At 34.8% G+C, this 22,053-nt stretch overlaps 1 protein-coding gene across 3 annotated transcripts in view; it reads left to right on the forward strand.

The window, feature by feature from the left end:
* Positions 1–22,053, forward strand: part of ARHGAP42 (Rho GTPase activating protein 42) — a 279,033-nt gene that overhangs the window by 226,341 nt on the left and 30,639 nt on the right. For all 3 annotated transcript variants that reach the window (XR_001177542.2, XM_004780869.3, XM_013050169.2), the window contains 6 exons: positions 1,643–1,752; positions 4,101–4,179; positions 5,741–5,780; positions 20,132–20,194; positions 21,113–21,187; positions 21,889–21,973. Coding sequence is in view for 2 of the 3 variants with exons in the window: in XM_004780869.3 (XP_004780926.1) it covers positions 1,643–1,752; positions 4,101–4,179; positions 5,741–5,780; positions 20,132–20,194; positions 21,113–21,187; positions 21,889–21,973 (452 nt within the window). In the remaining variant the exon portion in view is untranslated. The remainder of the gene's footprint in view (positions 1–1,642; positions 1,753–4,100; positions 4,180–5,740; positions 5,781–20,131; positions 20,195–21,112; positions 21,188–21,888; positions 21,974–22,053) is intronic.

A 22,053-nucleotide genomic window follows, 5' to 3' on the forward strand; every position in this document is an offset into this window, starting at 1 on the left:
GTTTATAAACAGTTGAGTTAAATGTAGAGAACTTTTAGTAGACCTCAGACGTGTCCTCTCATATCCCTGTCACAGAGTTTGCTTTTAGCTGGCTAGAACCTCAGTAGAGACTCAATGGCTGGACCAGGCTCAAGGACTCTGCATCTTTCCTCCAGGCCACCTCTGTGGGAGGCTGCCTTTTGCCCCTGCATGCCACTTCCTCTTCTACATTGTGTACTGTTTACTGAAATGTTGGCCAGCATTCAGAAGAAATCAGTTGATGCCCATTTACTCCAAAAGTAAATTGGTCACTGGATGTCTTGCATGGCTAGTGAACAGTAGAGAACAAAGTGTACTTCATATAAGGAAGTTCCACAAAGTACAACACCTTTATTGTATATAGTGTATAATCTTTTTGTGAATTATGATATGAATATGGCAAGTGACTGAATTTAAGAATTAGGTAACTGGGACCATCATCAAAGAATCCTAGAACTGAGAGTTATCCTAAAGATTATTTAGTCCAGCCTTATTTTAACAGATTAGAAAATCAAGGTGGTAGAAAGTAAGTGACTCACCCAGCTAATTAGTGGTATGGATCATAGTAGAGGTAAATGCTGATCTAACTTAGATATATATTCAGATACATCAGGTGAAACTTATTGTCCTTGGCCATTCGATAGAGTCTAATAACTCAAATGGAGAGACATAATATAAAGAACATACCAGAGCAAAAGAAACCTTCAGCCCATCATGAGAAGTTAAGGCCTAGTGTGTACTTTAAAGTTTTCATAAGAAAAGTTGTTGCCTGAAAGTCAGCTTATGTGACAGTCAGTGAGCTGTTAGCAGATAGACCCAAGCCAAAGTTCTGTTAATAAATCTATGACCTTTGTAACCAAAGATCGTAGAATTAACCAGGCATTAGGGAAATATTCCTCTTAAGGTAACGGGTGTCTCAGATATACTAGAGAATTCTTATAGCTCGAGCTTTTATGTTGGATCCTATCCAAAGAGTTAAGAGTTTAGGAGCAGAGTAGCAATTGGTTACCAGCAAAGCAATAATGCAATGTGTATGATAGCAATACATTTACAACAAGAAAATACTAGAAAAATATTATTCTTGTAGCTCTCCTGAAACTTTGAGCCAGTTATCATTTAATACTGTAAGGCTCTAATGCATAAACATACACATGTGTACACATACGTGCTCACATGTGCACACACACACAAATGAACAATACTAATCTCTTAGCAACCTAGGGCATTTTGATGCCAAAGCAACAGTGTTGTATCCTGACAAGCTCTGTATATCTAATTGTGACATTATGGTAACTATGATTTCACACTATTTCTAAATTTGAAGTCCTAAAGAATGTACATTGTAGTACATGTTAACATAAGTAAGTATGTTTGAGACTACTAGACAGGCATGCCACAATATTCTTTAATTAAAATGTGCATGTGGTTAGTTTAATAACTGTATTATAATTGAGCAGTTAACATTAGGCAAAAAGAATGTATTCAGAAGACAGGATGTGATTATGACCTTTATATGTAAGCTGTACTTATGTATAACATTTTGGTGCAGCAGCATTAGTTGACATTTTTAATATTCTCCAGTTGCCCTTGTCATCATGTCAATAACGTGTTCTTCTTGTTTCAGAATGGCCTTGTTACTGGCTCACCAGAAATGTTTAAATTGAAATCTTGTATCCGACGAAAGACAGATTCAATTGACAAACGTTTCTGCTTTGACATAGAAGTAGTTGAAAGGTTTGAGGTTTTCTTTTCACTTTATACTTTTTAATAAGCTAAAGTATTTGTTTCTATGTTTAGATATAAATATGAAACAGCATACAAGTACTTTTCAGTCTTTAAAAACATTATGCATGTTTATTTCATTCTTTGGTGTATTTATTCAACAAATATATATTGTGTGATGCTTTCAAAAAATAAATCAGACAAAGGATACTAGCAAAAAGCAACATCACTCGAAGAATTTGGGGAATCAACATAAATGACTGTGTTAGGGATATATGGTGGACTTGAGTTCCCATCACTATGAATGATCCTGACAATATTGTTTACCACTCCTGGATGTCTTTTTGCGGACTTTTGAAGGCTGGCGGCCTTTGCTTCCAACGAGTAATAAGACACAGCTGGAAATGCCATAATTTTCCTTCAGCCGGTGAAACTCAGTACCTGCTCTGTGCAGAGCACCATTCTAGACATTCTCAGCCACAGGATATTGGGAAAGACATAAATGTACATGTGAGCTTATAACCTAGTAGGGATTTTTAGATCTGTATCTCTCTCTCTCTCTTTCTTTTATTTTTGGTTATCAATATATGAGGAACAGAACCTAAATAAGAATGGGTATACTTCTTGATCTCTCTTCTACTCCATGATCTATTCTTCTTCCCCTGCATTACTACCATACTTCTCTGAATATTCTAGCTTTATGTGGTACACTATATAGAATACATACTGTATATACTATTATATTCTATAGTTTTCATATATGTAGATTGTAACTACTTAGTAGAGCAACGTCCCTGTTTTTTATGCTTTTTAAAAATTGTGTTAAATATTTTGGCACTATATTTTTAGATTTTATGTATCCATTTATTAAGTTTTCCTTTCTCTCCAAAAAAATCCTTTGTGATTTTTGCCTAGAGTATCATTAGATTTATTAATTAATTGATGGAGAGTTGAACTCTGAAGATTTTATATATTTTTAATATTTATTCTTGAGTATTTTCATTTTATTGCAGTTTTGAATAGAATTCATTAGTGTATCTTTTTCCTAATGGTTGAGATCCTGTATTGAAAGGCTATTAATCTTTTTTAATATATCAATCTATATCTGCATAGTTTTTGAGCTCCTTACCGATTTTAATAGTTTTGTGATAGGGACTTACAGATTTTCTATGCAGACAGACGCCAACACACTAGTGGTTTTTCTTTATTTCAGCACTTTTTAGTTCTGTAATCCTGGGGTACATGGTTAAGTTGTGCTTTGGTTGTCTCATCTGTAAAATAAGGATAAGTACCCACCTCAAAGGGCTCCTGTGATAATTAAATGAGATTTTTAAAAAAAGGAAACATTTATAACATAGCGCCCGACACATAATAAACAGCCAAAAAAAAATATTGTTATCTTATTATTTTTGTTGATGCTGGCTTAGATTCTCCAAGATCAAATGATCTTGATCTTCATATATGTTTTTCCTTTTCCTGTCATTCCAATGATCTGTTTTCCTGTTTTCACAAGAAATAATATGCTTTCAACACAGTTTTAAGTCATACCAGTTTTCAGTCACAAAATATTTAACTCAGGTTTCCTCCTCAGTGTACCTCTTCACAGAGTCCTCTGATTTCCTATTTAAATTTATTTTCTGGACAATCTGCACAATTAGCTAGGTTAATTGCTTCTGAATTTCATGTCTTTTTCTGTCTTACATTGCTTTCCTCCTTCCCTTTGCTTGCTCTTTCTCTCTTGAAGTACATCCTCAAGTAACTTACTCAGAATGGATATATGGGAAAGGATGTTTTTTAAATGAATTAATTTTAATATTGTGATCATGGTATAAACATCTTGGTTTAGTGTCTTTTTAATAATTCACTAATTACATTATGAAACTTGTCATATGAATATACTCATTGCAATTATTTTTGGTGACTAGATTGTACACATTGGGGTTATAATCTTAATCACTCTCATATTATAGAACATTTAGGTTGTTCTGAACTTTGGTGAATATAACTTTGTCATCTTTTTTTGGTCATTTCAGAGGAAATAGTTTGGAACTAGCCTCCTTCATGTAGTCATACCTAAAGCAATGATTTTACTACCTGCAGCCATTAGAATTAAGAAATATTTGTTTGTTTATATGTATATGTATATGTGTCCCCACAGTGATTTTTCTGAAAGGTAACTATAAATCAGTCTTATTTTACTTTTTTAAATTATTTTATCTTTTTTCTTTTTCCTTTTCTCTCTTTTCATTCTTTTTTCTTTTGGGTTTTTCTTCAAGTTTTACCTGTACTTTTAAGAGTAATAAGTGTGTAAAGATACAACAGGAATAAACTGAATATATAAAATATTTGTTTTTAAATAGGCATGGAATCATCACATTGCAGGCATTCTCAGAAGCTAATCGGAAACTCTGGCTCGAAGCCATGGATGGTAAAGAACCGGTAAGAATATGACACATTATATAATTTAGGTTTTATTCTTCTAATTACAAAGTACATCTGAAATTTTTTTTATGTTTGAAGTAGTATATTTGAAAATAATTAGTATAACAAATCAGAGTAGAGACTCTTACTGTTTTTCTAGTGTTTTCTTAATCATTTGCATAACTTCATAATTTCTTTCTCAGGGGGACTTCTAGATTTAAAATCCTAAAATTACTTTTTAACAAATTACTTATCACTAACCTGGCTGTGCTGATTGAATTATTTTATTCAGTTTATAATTGAGACCCCACGTGCTAAGCTTCGTGATCAGTGTGATTAGCATAGGTTCAGGTTAAGAAATAATTGTGTGGTCTATATCATTGCTTAAAGTCTCATGTGGTGGGGCCCCTGGGTAGCTCGGTCATTTAAGCATCTGACTCTTGATTTTGGCTCAGGTCATTATCTTAAGGTCTTGAAATTGTCATTATCTCAGGGTCTTGAGATCAAGCCCCACATTGGCCTCTTGCTCAGGGGAGAGTCTGCTTGGGATTCTTTCTCTCCCTCTGCTCCTCCCCCCCAATAAATAAATCTTTAAAAAAACAAGTTTGATTTGGTCAAACTGTCTTGTGGCTTGACATTTTTCCTTCTATCCACATCCCCACTGTTTTAATAGTTATTTCAATGTGGGCATGATAATTTACTTAAAATTATTAGGGAGGCTATGTAAAAAAGGGAATAAATCACTGATCACTGTCTGTTTCCTTTGTGAAGAACACTGCATGGATTGTTGGAGGAGCACACAGAGAAAATAGGAGGCCCTGTTCTGTCCCTTGAGAACTATCGTTTAGTTGGCAAAGAATCTGTGAACAAGCTTGTGCAGAGTACCTATGCAACAACACACCTAAAGTGTTGTCCCTAGACTTCGAGGCCATCCCTCCAACTACTACCAGTCCACAATATAATGAGTGCGGAAATTAAGATTAAAAATCTGGGCAATTTTATAGCAATTTGGAGAACTCATTTTACATCTATTGAGTTTAATAATAAAAATGCATCTATTCTTTATAATGTTTATTATGTTTTACTTTATTATAACATAAAAATATCAGCCAATTACAAACTAAAAATTAAAACAAAATGACTAGACTCTTTGCCACTAAAAGTTGTGAGGTAAGCCGTGACCTAGAGCAAATTTAGGAGATGGTGTGACAGCTCAGGTATAAGTTAGGGCTGTACATGTTGAGAACAAAACACTAAAGAGATAATTTGAGAAAGGAGTAATATGGTAAAATCCATCATGAGCTCCTTCCTGAAGAAAGGATACATACTGTGCATCATTTCAGGTAATAAAATAAGATATATATATAATCTGAAAGGGGTAGAACCTTGCTCAGGGCTGGACAGCCATAATGGAAAGAAAAGAAAACAAGGTAAGGTTGACAGGTAGGGAGTTGGCCCTATGGATACACCAGTTGCAGGATCTTGAAATCAAGATACTCCCCTTTGTGTATCATTGTACCATCATCGCCCTGCTTCTGTGCAGGGTCATTAACTGATAAGACTTCCTTTGTTTTTTTAGATTTACACGCTGCCTGCCATTATTAGCAAGAAAGAAGAAAGTAAGTTGTTTTAATAATTATTTAAAATTTTATCACAGTTTATTTTTAATTACAAAGGTATTATGTGATATTAAGAGTTAATTCTGAGGGTGCCTGGGTGGCTCAGTGGGTTAAGCCGCTGCCTTCGGCTCAGGTCATGATCTCAGGGTCCTGGGATCAAGTCCCGCATCGGGCTCTCTGCTCAGCGGGGAGCCTGCTTCCTCCTCTCTCTCTCTGCCTACTTGTGATCTCTGCCTTCTCTCTCTCTCTGCCTACTGTGATCTCTTTCTATGTCTACTTGTGATCTCTCTCTGTCAAATAAATAAACAAAATCTTTAAAAAAAAAGTTAATTCTGAGAAAAAGTACCTTTGATTTTATGGTTAAACAAATTTAAAATTTTCATTCAAAGAAGTTTCTCATGTCAAAGCCACTAACTTCTCATGTTATAGTGACCAAAATTAATTTTTATTTGTTTAGTGTTTATTTACTTATAGGTATGTACTTTGCTTTATCCCAGGAGGAGATTTGAAGCAATTTATATTTATTTGATTTTTTTAAATGTTTTTAAGGGCAATAGAGAATTTCTTTATTTTAGTTTCCCTGTTTCAGTGACTACACTGAAGACATGAATACTTTGTGCTCGTTTTAGGAGATTGTGCCCAAGATTGTGATGTATAAAGACATTGTCATATGACATGGGATATGTAGGAGAATCTTTGTCTCACTATAGAATTACCGAATCCTTAGTATTAAAGCAGTCTTAATAAGCACATTTTATGTGTTTTCCATCACATTCTAAATCCACTTAATCTAATCCACTTAATTGTCTGCCACATTCTTGCCACCCTTGGCAATTACCCTTGGTTATTTAAAGGTATTTTCTTTTTTATGTACTCTATATGGCCAGATTATTTGACATAAAAATTAGTTTGTATATTTGTTTCTAAGGTTATCTGTATATCTTCTAAAGCAATTTCAAGTTTTATTTGATTCAATTGACTTTCTCTCATGATGTCTAAATTTATTTTTAAAACAAGATTAATAATAATCCTGACTTTTAAATTGCTAACAGTGCAACTTAGAATGAAGTGAAGATAAAAACTAGGAAGGCACTCATTTGAAGGTCATAAATATTGAGTGTATGAGAGAGCCTATTATTTTAATGGAATGACATGCTTCCTAGCAATTCATTTCAGAAATTATCAAAAGAAAAAACATGATTTAAAGTATGCCTAAAGTTAAAGACTTAAAAAATTTTTTTCCAGTTTTTATTCTTACATTTCTTTATTGCAAATCAAGGAAAGTGACTAGTATAAAATCTTCCATTGCCCATTTATATCTAATCACAGAAATAATAACCAACAGATTAGTACCAAATGGTCATTCTAAGCAATTACCTAAAGAGCAATATATTATATAATTTGCATTTGAGTAGAGTTTGAAATGTGTTTTCTAATACTGGTTTCATTTTTCTTTTTTTTTTTTTTAATTTTATTTTTTTTAGTGTACCAGAATTCATTGTTTATGCACCATGCCCAATACTCCATACAATACGTGCCCTCCTTAATACCCACCACCAGGCTCACCCAACCCCTCACCCCTCCAAAACCCTCAGTTTGTTTCTCAGAGTCCGCAGTCTCTCATGGTTCACCCCCCGCTGCTGATTTCCCCCAAGTCACTTTTCCTTTCCTTCTCCTAATGTCCTCCATGTTATTCCTTATGTTCTACAAGTAAGTGAAGCCATATCATAATTGATTTTCTCTGCTTGACATTTCACTCAACATAATCTCCTCCAGTCCCATCCATGTTGATACAAAAGTTTGGTATTCATACTTTTTGTGGAGGCATAATATTCCATTGTTTATATGGACCATGTCTTCTGTATCCATTCATCTGCTGAAGGTCATCTTGGCTCTTTCCACAGTTTGGCGACTATGGCCACTGCTGCTATGAACATTGGGGTACAGATGGCCCTTCTGTTCACTACATCTGTATCTTTGGGGTAAATACCCAGTAGTGCAATTGCAGGGTCATAGGGTAGCTCTATTTTTAATTTCTTAAGGAATCTTCATAGTTTTCCAAAGTGGCTGCCCCAACTTGCATTCCCACCAGCAGTGTAAGAGGGTTCCCCTTTCTCCACATCCTCTCCAACACTTGTTGTTTACTATCTTGTTTATTTTGGCCATTCTAACTGGTATAGGTGGTATCTCCGTGTGGTTTTGATTTGAATCTCCCTGATGGCTAATGATGAACATTTTTTCATGTGTCTGTTAGCCATTTGTATGTCTTCTTTGGAGACATGTCTTCTTTGTTCATGTCTTCTGCCCAATTTTATTTTGTAATTTTATTTTATTTTTCAGTGTTCCAAGATTCGTTATTTATGCACCACACCCAGTGCTCCATGTAGTGTGTGCTCTTCTTAATACCCACCACCAGGCTCACCCAACCCCCAACCCCCTCCCCTCCAAAACCCCCAGTTTGTTTCTCAGAGTCCACAGTCTCTCCTGGTTTGTCTCCCCCTCCGATCTCCCCCAACTCACTTCTCTTCTCCATCTCCCAAAGTCCTCCATATTCTATCCATTTTTGACATGATTATCTGTTCTTTTTGAGTGGTTCAATTTTTCATATATAGTATAAACTTCAAATGAACCTACTCAAGGATAAATCCTGAGAAAATAACTGAATCTATATTTAGTTTTGAGTGAGGCTTTAAATGGGGACATGGTTAAGTCACTGAGAATATATTTGATCTTTATTACATTTCTTGGAAGTAGGGTTTCTATCATAACTAGGAAATTTGAGTAAGAAAGTTATCACTTTGCTTTTCAGAGTCCATAGTCTCTCATGATTCACCTCCCCTTCCAATCTGAGGGGTTTGAAGTGGCGGGGGGGTGGGAGGTTGGGGGAACCAGGTGGTGGGTATTATAGAGGGCATGGATTGCATGGAGCACTGGGTGTGGTGAAAAAATAATGAATACTGTTATGCTGAAAATAAATAAATTTAATTAAAAAAAATAAAATATATACCCTTGGGGCGCCTGGGTGACTCAGTGGATTAAGCCGCTGCCTTCGGCTCAGGTCATGATCTCAGGGTCCTGGGATGGAGCCCCGAATCGGGCTCTCTGCTCGGCAGGGAGCCTGCTTCCCACTCTGACTCTGCCTGCCTCTCTGCCTACTTGTGCTCTCTCTCTCTGTCAAATAAAATAAATAATAAAAATAAAATAAAATAAAATACATACTCTTTAAAAAAAAAGAAAGTTATTACATGTACTCATGCTCTGATGGAGGGGGAATACACTTTTTAATGCCTTAAAGACTTCTAGAAATCTGCTTTCTTGTAGCCTTAGCCACCTGAAACATCACTATGCCACCATTTGTAATTATAAAATGGTATATTTCTCAGAAAAGTAGCTATTCTAGAGCCCATGTATTTGTGTCATTTCTCACATTTTGGCTTTTGGTATAGTGTTTTAGTATTCTACTTATTTCTCTGAGCAACCTGTGACAGAGCACTTGTCCCCTTTTTCTTAGTACTCAACACAGGCTTTTTCCATGAGGTATAAGTGCTCAGCACACATTTGCTCTTATTGTTGCTCTTAGTGCCAATAGGTTTTTATTGCCCAAGGGGAGATTTTGATCCTAGGAAAGAATATTCTAATTATGTTTGCTTTATTAATATGTAGTGCTTCAAGTTATAAATCTTAACCTTTTAACTTTTATTTTTATTATTTTATCTTAAACTATATTTTTTCTTACATCCTATTTTATATACAAATCTTATTTTATATATAAATGCCCTAATTTTTTAAATGTCATTTTCACTTTGTTTTCATAAATTTGATAGAATTTCCCCACTTATACATTTAACCAATGAAGCTTTTCTTAGACATATCAAGATATAATTACGAAGCTTGTAAATCTTATTTTCCCACATGAAGCACTCTAATTAAAGGCCAGTTTCTGATTCTGGCTTAAATCTTCCTAAACTGGTGGAATCTTTTGTAATCTAGTAAATTGGCTTATAAATGCTGAGATTAATATCCCTTTAAGTATTCTAAACATTCTAAATAATTTATACACAAAATTGTGTAATGATTTCAAAAAGTCATACTATGTGGGCTTAAAGCTAACTTACCCAAAACCACACTTATTTCTGATTTTTCTTCCACATTCTTGGAAATTCAAATTTGCTCACCCGAGGAGAATATCTATTCTCTTGAAAAGACAAGACTATGTCATCAATAAAAAGAAATTCTGACTGATGTAGGCACAAGATTGAATGTACTTACAGAAATAAACTGTGGGGTGGACTTTTTTTTTTCCCCAATTTATGTGAGCAAGGTTCTTTAAACATTCCTCAATCCAACATACCATGAAGTTCTTTCCCTGAAATAACCTGCCTCTTAGATGAGTCAATGGGCTTTCCAGGTCCTCAGAATTTAATATTTTTGCATGTAATTTTAAATATTTTTCTACATCAAGGCCTAAAATGTGTTAGTGGAACTTTGAATCTCTTGCTCAGATTGTAATCTTAATTCTTACCTCTTTTAACATGTGTCTTATCAGTACACCACTATTTAACTAGTGATTTAATAGCTTTAATAACTAATAGGATATACATGAACACTCAACAGTACTCTACACTCTAGCATATGGTTCACTTGAGAGCAGCATTGTGTTTTCTTTCTAGTGACATGCCTGGAATTGTATTTGTTTCGGTTCAAAATTATATTCCAGTGATAGTGAAGTTCTTGGACCTCGTTTTTAAGTCCTGAATTAATCATGTAAGCTCATCCTGTTAGTTCACAACAGCTTTGATCTTTATATTCACCCCTTCTAACATTTTTCTATATATCATCTTGTTTTGTTGAGATCTCTGTGTTCCTTTTTGACATTTGACTCCTCTCAAAAGTGAAGAATTATATCAATCTCCGTTTGTAACTTCTCTCTCAAATGGTATTTGAAAAAAGCACTAGTCTTGATTCATTTGATTCACCTTACGAAGTGCATCTTTATAGCTTTGGTAATTGAGATGGATTCTGTTTATCTTAAAATACTCTAGTTATCTATCCTTTGGAAACTCAGTTTTGTGTGGGATATATTTGTATTTTTGAAATGATGAAGCTATTAATGAAACATGGAGATTGTAAATTTGTTTTGACTGTCAGCCATTAAAAGCAGTCATAATGTCTATGCTTTCATTAAAAATCCTCAAGGTAATAGAATAAAAACTATTTAGCATCCTAAAATAGGGCCATACTATGAAAATACAGGGAATATATGCCATAAAATAAAGAGTAAAGCTATTCTGTGGCTGTTGAATCATGAGACCGTCTTTACAAACCTAACATGAAAAAGTCTCAGTACTTTGTGGTTACTCTTACTTTACTGTTTTCAGAGTAGAGATGCTGCAAATGAGGCTACATATAATTCAATAAAGAAGGAAAGTTTGACACTTCTAAATGAAAAAACTACTAAATACAAAAACTAAAGAACTGGTCAACAAATGCTTTTCTGGTTGTAAAATATGCTTACAGTATTTACAGTATTCTTTTCTTGAAATTCTAAGATGTTGGGACTTCATTTTGGGACTAACTTTGAGAATAGCAATGACTACCATCAATATTAAATATTATTCAGTTAAGAGTAGAATTAAACTATCGCTCAAGCTGTGCCATTAGGGATATTTTTTAAAGAGTAACATATCAATAGTGCCTGTCTTCAAAGAAACTAATTTTCTTTTCTTTCTTTCTTTTTTTTTTTTTTTGGTTTTATTAAGTCTTTTATTTTAATTCCAGTATAGTTAACATACAGTGTTATATTAGTTTCAGGTGTTCAATAGAGTGATTCAGCAGTTCTATACATTACTCAGTGTTCACCGTGATAAATGTACTCTTTAATATCTATCACCTGTTTCACCCATCTCCCCAACTCCCTTCTGGCAACTAGCAGTTTGTTCTCTGTAGTTAAGATACATTTCTTGGTTTGGCTCTTTCTTTTATTGTTCTTCTGGACATTGTTCTTCTGTTTCTCTTTTTTCCTAAATGCCTCATATGAATAAAATCATATGGTATTTGTCTTTCTCCAACTGATTTATTTAGCTTAGCATTATACTCTCTAGCTCCATCCATGTCATTGTAAATGGAAAGATTTCATTATTTTTTAAGGATGAGTTATATATATATACACGTGTGTGTGTGTGTGTGTGTGTGTATAATCATCTTTATTCATCCATCTTTCATTGGACACTTGGGGTGCTTCCGTAACTTGGTTATTATAAAAAAAATGCTGCAGTAAACATAAGGGTGCATGTATCCCTTTGAATTAGTGCCCTTTAAGTATTCTAAACTTTTTCCTCTGTTTGTTGTGATTCTTAAATTCCACATATGAGGGAAATCATATGGTGGTTTTTCTCTGATATGTATTTCACTTAGCATTATACTCTGACTCCATCCATGTTGTTGCAAATGTCAAGATTTCACTCTTTCTTATGGATTAGTAATATTCTATTGTGTTTATATACCACAACTTCTTTATCCATTCATCTGTTGATGGACACTTGGACTGCTTCCGTAGTTTGGCTGTTATAAATAATGCTGCAATAAACATGGGACCTGGGTGCATATAGTCTTTTGAATTAGTGTTTTTGTATTTGGGGGGTAAATACCCAGTCGTGCAATTCCCAGATCATAGGGTATTCTGATTTTAATTATTTGAGGAATCTCCTTACCCTTCCACAGTGTCTACACCATGTTGCAGTCCCACCATCAGTGCATGAGGGTTCCTTTTTCCCCACATCCTCACCAACAGTTGTTCTTTCTTGTATTTTTTATTTTAGTCATTCTGACAAGGGCAAGGTGATACATCATTGTGGTTTTGACTTAAATTTATTTCCCTGATGATAAGGGATGTTGGACATCTTTTCACTTGTCTGTTGACCATCTGTGCATCTTCTTTGGAGATAGTCTGTCCATGCCATCTGCCCATTTTTTAACTGGATTATTTAGTCTTTGGGTGTTGAGTTGCATCAGCTCTTTATTTATTTAGAATACTAACCCTCTATCAGATATGTTCTTAGCAAATATCTCCTCCTATTCAGTAGATTGTCCTTTAGTTTTGTTGGTTGTTGTCCTTTGCACTGCAGAACCTTTTGCTTTGATGTAATCCCAGTATTTTATTTTTGCTTTTATTTCCCTTGCCACCGAAGACAAATCCAAAAAATATTGTTACAGCTGATGTTGAAGAAATTACTGACTGTGCTCTCTTCTAGGATTTTTGTGGTTTTACGCCTCACATTTAGGTCCTTAGTCCATTTTGAGTTTATTTTTTGTATGGTGTAAGAAAGTGGTCCAGTTTCATTCGTTGGTATGTATCTGTCCAGTTTTTACAGCATCATTTATTGAAGATACTGTCTTTTTCCCATTACATATTCTTCCCTCCTTTTTTAAAGAGTAATTGATGATATATACATAGTTGTGGGTTTATTTCTGGGCTTTCTGTTCTGTTCTGTTGACCCACGTATTTGTTTTTGTGCCCGTACTGTACTGTTTTGATTAGTATGGCTTTGTAATATAATCTGAAGTATCAAATTGTGATATTTCCAGTTTTGTTATTTTTTCCAATAGATCTTTTGGCTAGTGGAGTTCTTTTGTGTTTCATACAACTTTTAGGATTCTTTGCTCTAGAGTTCTATGCAAAATACTGTTAAGGGGTGCCTGGGTAGCTCAGCTGGTTAAACATCTAACTCTTGCTTCCAGCTCAGGTCATGATCTCCTGGGTCCTGGGATTGAGCTGTGAGGCTTCACACTCAGTGGTGGTCTGCTTAAAGATTCTCTTAGTCTGTCCCTCCCTTTGCTTACTCTCTGCTTCTCTCAAACAAACAAACAAACAAACAAACAAATAAATGCTATTGGTATTCTGATAGGGATTGAATTAAATCTGTAGATTTGGATAGTATAGACATTTTAACAATATTTATTCTTCCAATCTGTGAGTGTGGATCTCTTTCCATTTATTTCTGTCATATTCAGTTTCTTTCATCAGTGTTTTATTTTTTTTTTTAAAGATTTTATTTATTTATTTGACAGAGAGAAATCACAAGTAGGCAGAGAGGCAGGCAGAGAGAGAGAGAGGGAAGCAGGCTCTCCGCTGAGCAGAGAGCCCGATGTGGGACTCGATCCCAGGACTCTGAGATCATGACCTGAGCCGAAGGCAGCGGCTTAACCCACTGAGCCACCCAGGCGCCCTCATCAGTGTTTTATAGTTGTCCATGTATAGGTCTTTAACCTCTTTGGATAAGTTTATTTCTAACTATTTTATTATTTTTGTGCATTTGTAAGTAGATAGTTTTCTTAATTTCTCTTTCTGCTGTTATATTATTAATGCACAAAAATACACCAGATATCTATATATTGGTCTTGCATCCTGTCACCTTACTTAATTCATTTATCAGTTCTAGTAATTTGTTGATGAAGTGTTTAGGGTTTCTTTATGTACAGTGTTATGTCATCTGAAAATAATGAAAGTTTTATTTTTTCCTTACCAATCTGGCTGCCTTTTATTTCTTTTTGTTTTCTGATCACTGTGGCTAGGACATCAGTACTACACTGAATAAAAGTGGTCAGAGTGGACTTCCTTGTTTTGTTCCTGACCTTACAGAAGAAGCTCTCAACTTTTCCTATCAAGTATGATGTTTGCTATAGGTTTTTCAGGAAAGGTCTTTATTATTTGAAGTATCTTCCCCCTAGACTTACTTTGTGGAGGGTTTGTATCATGAATGGATGTTATACTTTGTCATAGGCTTTTTCTGCATCTAATGAAATGATCATATGTTTTTATTGTTTTTCCTGTTGCTGTAATGTGTCATGTTGATTGGTTTGTGAATGTTGAACTAACCTTGTATCCTAGGAATAATTCCTATTTGATTGTGGTGAATAATTTTTTTAATGTTTTGTTGAGTTTGGTTTGCTAATATTCTGTTGAGGATTTTTGCATCTGTGTTGATTAGAGATATTGGCATGTAGTTCTTTAGTTCTTCCTTTTTAAAATTTTTTTTTGGTGGGATGTCTTAATCTGATTTTAGTACCCAGTAATCCTGGAGGCACAGAATGAATCTGAAAGTTTTCCTTCCTGTTTTATTTTTTGGAAATTTTGAAAAGAATAGGTATTAACTCTTCTTCTTCTTCTTCTTTTGTAATTTCATTTTATTTTTTTTCAGTGTTCCAAGATTCATTGTTTAGGCACCACTTCCAGTGCTCTATGCAATATGTGCCCTCCTTAATACACACCACCAGATTCACCCAAACCCCGAGCCCCCTCCCCTCCAAACCCTTAGTTAGTTTCTCAGAGTACACAGTCTTTCATGGTTCGTCTCCCCCTCCGATTTCCCCAACTCACGTCTCCTCTCCAACTCCCAGTGTCCTCTGTGTTATTCCTTATGCTCCACAAATAAGTGAAACCATATGATAATTGATTTTCTCTGTTTGATTTCTTTCACTCAGCATAATCTCCTTTTGTCCCGTCCATGTTGATACAAAAGATGGGTATTCATCTTTTCTGATGGAGGCATAATATTCCTTTGTATATATAGACCATATCTTCTTTATCCATTCCTTTGTTGCAGCAATGGCCACAATCACCAAACTGTGGTATTAACTCTTCTTAAGTGTTTGGTATAGTTTAGCTTTGAAGCCATCTGGTCCTGAACTTTTGTTTTTTGGGACTTTTTTGATTACTGATTCAATCTGTTTGCTGGTTATAAATCTGTTCAAATTTTCTTTCTGGTTCAGTTTTCATAGGATGTATATTTCTAGGAATTTGTCCATTTCTCCTACAATGTCCAATTTGTTGGCATATAATTTTTTATAATTTTCACTTGTTTGTATTTCTTATATTATCAGTTCTTATTCTCCTTTTTCATTTGTGATTTTATTTGTCCTTTCACTATCTGTCACTCTCTCTCTTTGATGAGTCTAGCTAGAGATTTATCAGTTTTGTTGATCTTTTCAAAGTACCAGTTCCTGGTTTCATTGATTCATTCTATTTTTTTTTTTTAATTTTAGTTCCTATTAGTATTTATTTCTGCTGTATTCGCTATTATTTCCTTCTTTTTGCTGGCTTTGGGTGTTGTTTGGTCCTCTTTTTATAGCTCTTTTAGATATAAACGGTTGGTTTGTTTATTTGAGATTTTTCTTGCTTCTTGAGGTAGGCCTGTATTGCTAAATTTCACTCTTTGGATCACTTTCACTGCATCCCAAAGGTTCTCCACCATATGTTTACATTTTTATTCCTCTCCATGTAATTTTTTATTCTTCTTTTATGTCTTGGTTTATCCATTCATTGGTTAATAGCATGTTACCTAACCTCCATTATTTTTGCTCTTTCCAGATTTTTTTTCCTTGTCACTGATATCTTTTCTGATAGCATTGTGGTCAGAAAAGATGCATGGTATGACTTTAACATTTTTTAATTTGTTGAGTCTTGTTTGTGGCCCAATATGTGATGTATTCTGAATGTATTCCCTGGGCACTTGAAAAGAATGTGTATTCTACTCTTTTAGCATAGAATGTTCTGAATGTATCTGTGAAATCCATCTGGTCCAGTGTGTTATTCAAAGCCAGTGTTTTCATGTTGATTTTTCTATTTATATGATCTGTCCATTGATATAAAGTGGGAGTATTAAACCCCCCTACTATTAATGTATCAATTAGTTCTCTTATGTTTGTTATTAACTGTTTTATGTATTTGGGTATTCCCATGTTGGGTGCATAAATATTTAGAATTGTTGTATCCTCTTGTTGGATTGTTTTTTGTTTTGTTTGTTTTGATTTTTTTGTTGTTATTATATAGTATCATTATTCTCTTGCTATTGTCTTTGTTTTAAAGTGTAATTCGTCTGATGTAAGTATAACTACTCTGGTCTCATTTTGACTTCCATTTGTATGAAATGTTTTTTCCAGCCCCTCACTTTCAATCTGCATGGGGCTTCAGTTCTGAAAGGAGTCTTTTGCAGGCAGCATATAGATGGGCTTGTTTTTCTACCCATTCCATCACCCTGTATCTTTTGATTGGAGCTTTTAGTCCACTTACTTTCAAAGTAATTTTTCTGTGATCCTTTCTTCTCTTGCTCTCTTTCACACTCTGCTGACTTTATTGATAAACTTGGATTTCTTTCTCTTTATTCTTTGTGTATCTGTTACTGTGTTTTGATTTTTGGTTATCATTAGGTTCATGTAGAACATCTTCTACATATAGCAGTTCATATTCAGTAGATGTCACTTAAGTAGAACTCATTCTTTCTTCTTACTGCCCCCCCCCATGTTTCAGGTATATGACATATACCTGGTATATATCATAGGTATATATTCTTCTATTTTGTGAATTCTTTCACTGTTTTTTAAAGATATACATATTCTTACTGCCTTTGTGCTTCCTGCTTTTCATACTCCTACTTATGGTCTTCCCTTTCCACTCCATGTATTTCCTTAATATTTCTTATAGGGCTGGTTTAGTGGATGTGAACTGCTTCAGCTTTTGTTTGTCTGAGAAACTCTCTCTCCTATTCTGAATGATAGTCTTGCTGAAAAGAGTATTTTGGGCTGCATTTTTTTTTTTCTATTAACTCTTTGAATATATCATGCCACTCCCTTTTGTCCTCCAAAGTTTCTGCTGAAAAATCCACTGCAATCCCTTATGGCATTTCCCTAGTATGTAACTATCTTCTTTTCTCTTGTTCCTTTACAGTTCTTGATCAATAGTTTTTGCCATTTTAGTTACTTTGTGTCTTGGTGTTGATGTCCTTAGATTGATTTTTTGGGGGGGATATCTGCCTCCTGGATCCAGATATCTGTTTCCTTCCCCAGATTTGGAAACTTTTTGGCTATTTTTCTTCATATAAATTTTCTGATCCCTTTTATTGTTCTTCTGGAATTCCTATAATGGAAATGTTATTACACTTAATGAAGTCACTGAGTTCCCTAAGTGTGTTCTCATTTTGCATGATTTTTTTTTTCTTTCAGGTTGCTCATTCATTCCTGTTTCCTCTAGCCTGCTATTTTTTCCAACTAGTGTATTTTTAATTTCATTTGTTGTTGTCTTCATCTCTGATTTGTCCTTTTTTATCTCTTTGTTAAGTGTCTCACTTACAAAGTGAGTACATTCTCTACTCTTTTCTCAAGTAGAGTGAGTCTTTATGATCAGTACTTTAGATTCTCTGTCAGGAATTTTATTTTTACCCAGTTCTCTTAGGTCTTTTACTGTCATTTTTGTCTCCCCCCCCCCATTTGAGATATATTCCTCTGTCTTCTCATTTTTCCTAACTCTCTGTGTCTGTTTCTTTGTGTCAAGAAAGTCAGCTAGATCTCCTCCTCTTGAATGTAGCAGCCTTATGAAGAAGAGGTCCTATAGTGCCCTGCAGTACAGTTTGCCCTATTCCCCAGAGCCTGATGCTTCACGGAGTGTCTCCTATGTATGTTTCATGTGCTCTGCTGTTTTCTTCTGATGGCTTCTTCCTTCAGTCCAGTTTTCAACAGAGGCTTTCTTTTCTGTTGTGGGCAGCATTTTGTCCCTGGTGGGGATGTGGTATGCAGTTTTAACAAGGTGTACTCTGCTTATGAATGATACTTGTAGCTTCCAGAACCCTGGCATTCCTTGTGAGTGGATTGTGCAATTTTAACATGGTGCTCCTCGAACTTCCACAGCGTCTACAGCTGCTATTGCCAGAACCACAGTTTTGCAAAATGCATGGGTGGGAAGATGAAGTATTGACAAAGTTTGCACTGTATTTCTGAGGAGGTAGCCTGCAGTGCTGGGACTGATGCAAGCATGAGTGGAAAGGGTGCATGTGCCAAAGCACTAGGGTGTGGGGCTTAGTGTAAGCCAATTACATAGTGAACTTCCTGTTGGTTTCTGCAGGGTGGGGGAGGGCAGTGTCACCTGCCAGCTCCTTTGTTCCTGAAAGAGTCTTCCTCTGGACATGCTCTGAGATGAGTAAATAACTCTCCCTACTATACATCCCAGGTGTTTTTCAAAGTGCTGCTTCTTCCTTATATCTGGAGGGATCTTTGTCATGTTGTCTCTTACAGGGCAGGACTCATCTTCCTATTGCCCTCAGGGCTCTTCCAAAATGGAGCCAGCTGATTTTTAAGATTTTAGGTTTTGAATCCCTCTTACTTGTAAGAAATCAATAAATTCAGCTCCTCTTGCTTTTAAAGCCATATGTTAGAAGGATTCATCTTTCCAGTGTGAGTTTCCTGGTATGTTAGTCTGTTTCTCATGATTCTCTGTGCCTGTGGCTCCCTCCTGACCACAGATGGCCACCTCTGTTTTGCTCCCCATATGTCTTCACCCTTTCTACCCTCTTTGTTGTGGACTGCCTTTAATTGTAGAGTTTGCTTTGCCAGTCTTCATTTTCTGGGCTATGTACATTAACTTGAGTGTTATCTAGTTGTATTCATGCGACAAGGCAAGCTTAGGATCCTCTTACTCCACCTTCTTCCAGCCTCCTTCTAATCTACCATTTTTAACTGGAAACCAGTTTTAATTGTATTTATTTGAATTATTTTCATTTTTATTTGAGAATATTAAGAAATATATTTCTCCCACGTGTGATAAAAGTTTTCATTATAGAACCAATAAAACATTTGAATTTTTCCTCAGGGTATTACTTGGTATTCTTAAATTAAATCCTAAAAAAAAAAACAAACAAACAACAGTCTAATTTGATCTGGCCTCAAAAATTTAAGAAAATTAGAACAGATTTAAAATCTTGCAAAAGCCATGAAAATAAATAGCTATTTGATAATGTAGGATCTTTGGGAGATTTTTGGTGAACTACATGTATTTTGAATTACTTTGCATATGATAAAAAATGCAGGAGAAAGAATATTGGACTTGGATTCAGAAGATCTCTATTAGAATCCTGGTTCTTAATCTTAGAACAAAGTGAAGTTTTCAGCAGCCCAGTGAACCATCGTAAAATTACAAAGCTTTCTCTCTACCTCATAATGTTTTAAGAATACCATGAAAAAGAATATGTGAATAGCTTTGCAATATAATTACCAACACCCAATAAAGGTTTTTTTCTTAGTACATTTGCTTCTATCATCTGGAAACACATTTAACGAAAGATAATGCTGATTTTAGAAGAAATGGACAGGATCAGTATAACACATTTACAGGATCTGTGTTTTCTAAGGAGTCAAGTTTATATGGTAACTTTGGTGACTGTGAACCCCTCTACTTCTACCCCCCCACCCCGAAAAAAATTCAGACTCTAACTAAAACTGTGCATTAAGTACTAAAACAACAGAGCCAACTATGGGGTAATGGAAGTTGGGCATAAACCCTTATTGTGATTTTCTTTTATTTTCAGTGTACTTAAATGAAGCAGGGTTCAACTTTGTGAGAAAATGCATTCAAGCTGTGGAAACAAGAGGTAAGTGTTGTCTAACAGGTACATTATGTAGTTCTTATAGTTCATTCTTATATAGAAACTTCTCAAAAATTCATCATTAACATGAAACTAACTTCAACAACTATATAAATGAATAAGTTACTTAAGTATACAAATAACTATAGTTTACCCTGTATTTCTTTTTAATGATTTTTCTTCATAAAGGCTTTCTTTACTTCTTATTGATAAACTTTGTGTTTTTTATTACTATAAGCACATCTTTGACTTTTTTCAGTCTTTAGTGGGGTATTCTTAAGGAACTGGTCTTCCTCCTTCCTTGTATTCTTCCCTCAGTGATTTCAGTCAGTCACAATTCTAGCATCTTTCCTCTCTCTAGTCATGAGCTCTCACCTGAAGCCCACTCCAGGTACATATTACATTCTTTTAATTACAGGAAAACTTGTCTAAAGCAAAACTTATATTGGGCTTTGAAATTCTGTGAACTTAGGCTCAGATTTTGGTGCTGCCACATAGAAGTTTTGAGAAGTTAAATGTATTTATTAAATTCTCTGAATCTGTTTCCTTATCTTCAAAATGAAGATGTAAATGCCTTCCAACTCTTCAACATGCAGGACTCCATGTCTGAAGAAATAGAGGATAAGAAATACTGATTATCATTTCCCTTCTTAATGCTTTTTGCATTCAAATAGTGGTAAATGAACAGTGATAAATGAATTTTTGTTACTTTGAAGATATTTGAAAGACTTTTGGATACTATTCAGTGTCTTCTCTGAGAAATAAGTGTTGTGGGTGTTTCCAGGGTAGATTTGCTGAAGTTAGACTGCAAAACTGGACAAGTAGCTTTCAAATTCAGTATAGGTATATGCCTGAAGTTTTTAACATTTTGTACTTGTGCTGATGGTCTCAAACCATTCTCTTGTGATTTTTCTTTTTCATTAGGCATCACTATTTTAGGCCTCTACCGAATAGGAGGAGTAAACTCCAAAGTTCAGAAACTCATGAACACAACATTTTGTAAGTTTTGGATGAACTGGTTACTTAATTTTTGTATTATAGATAATCCAAACCATAGCTTTCTTTGAGAATTATACTATTACTTATCTTTGAATATTTTCAAGTAATATTTAAAATTAATATTTGCATTCAGCTTTTAATGTTCAGTTATAATAGATGAACAATCAGAATTTAGGAGGGGTGTTTTTTATAATATTGGACTTTTTCTCAAGTGTCCTTTGATTAACTAGAGGTGCAGTGAGATTTATGGATGTTGGATTCAGATTGCCTAACTTGGAATCCTGACTTGCCATTTAAAAGCTCTGTGACCTTCGGTAATTTATTTAACCTTCTGTGCCTCAACCTTCTCATTCATAAAATGGGGATAATAATAGTGCCTGCCTCATTGAGAACTATGAGGATTATTAATTCATATAACATACTTCGAAGTATTCTTGGCAGATGGTAAGTGCTCTGTGATGTTAGCAATTAACAACAATTTGATTTGGAACCCTATTATTCCACAAGAAATCTTTGAGGTTTATAAAGGATCAAAATAAGATTTGCATCAGTTCGCACAAACAACAATCCTGAACTGTTGGCACATTAAGGAATAAGTGTCTCTCTCTCCTTGACCTACTTACATTTGTGTCCATCTTCTTTATGGTGTGAATGATGTTTGAATTGCATAGTTTAAACACCTAATTTTTTATTTTTTTCAGCTCCCAAATCCCCTCCTGATATTGACATTGATATTGAATTGTGGGATAATAAGACAATAACAAGTGGACTAAAAAACTACCTCAGGTGAGGAAGGTTTAACTCTATTCTGCCTGTGATGTCTCTCTTGCCTCCTTGGGCAGTTGCCATGTGATTTCTCAGAGCTC

The sequence above is a fragment of the Mustela putorius genome, unplaced genomic scaffold, assembly GCF_011764305.1.
Source record: "Mustela putorius furo isolate JIRA1106 unplaced genomic scaffold, ASM1176430v1.1 tig00000460_pilon_pilon_pilon, whole genome shotgun sequence".
Taxonomy (NCBI): domain Eukaryota; kingdom Metazoa; phylum Chordata; class Mammalia; order Carnivora; family Mustelidae; genus Mustela; species Mustela putorius.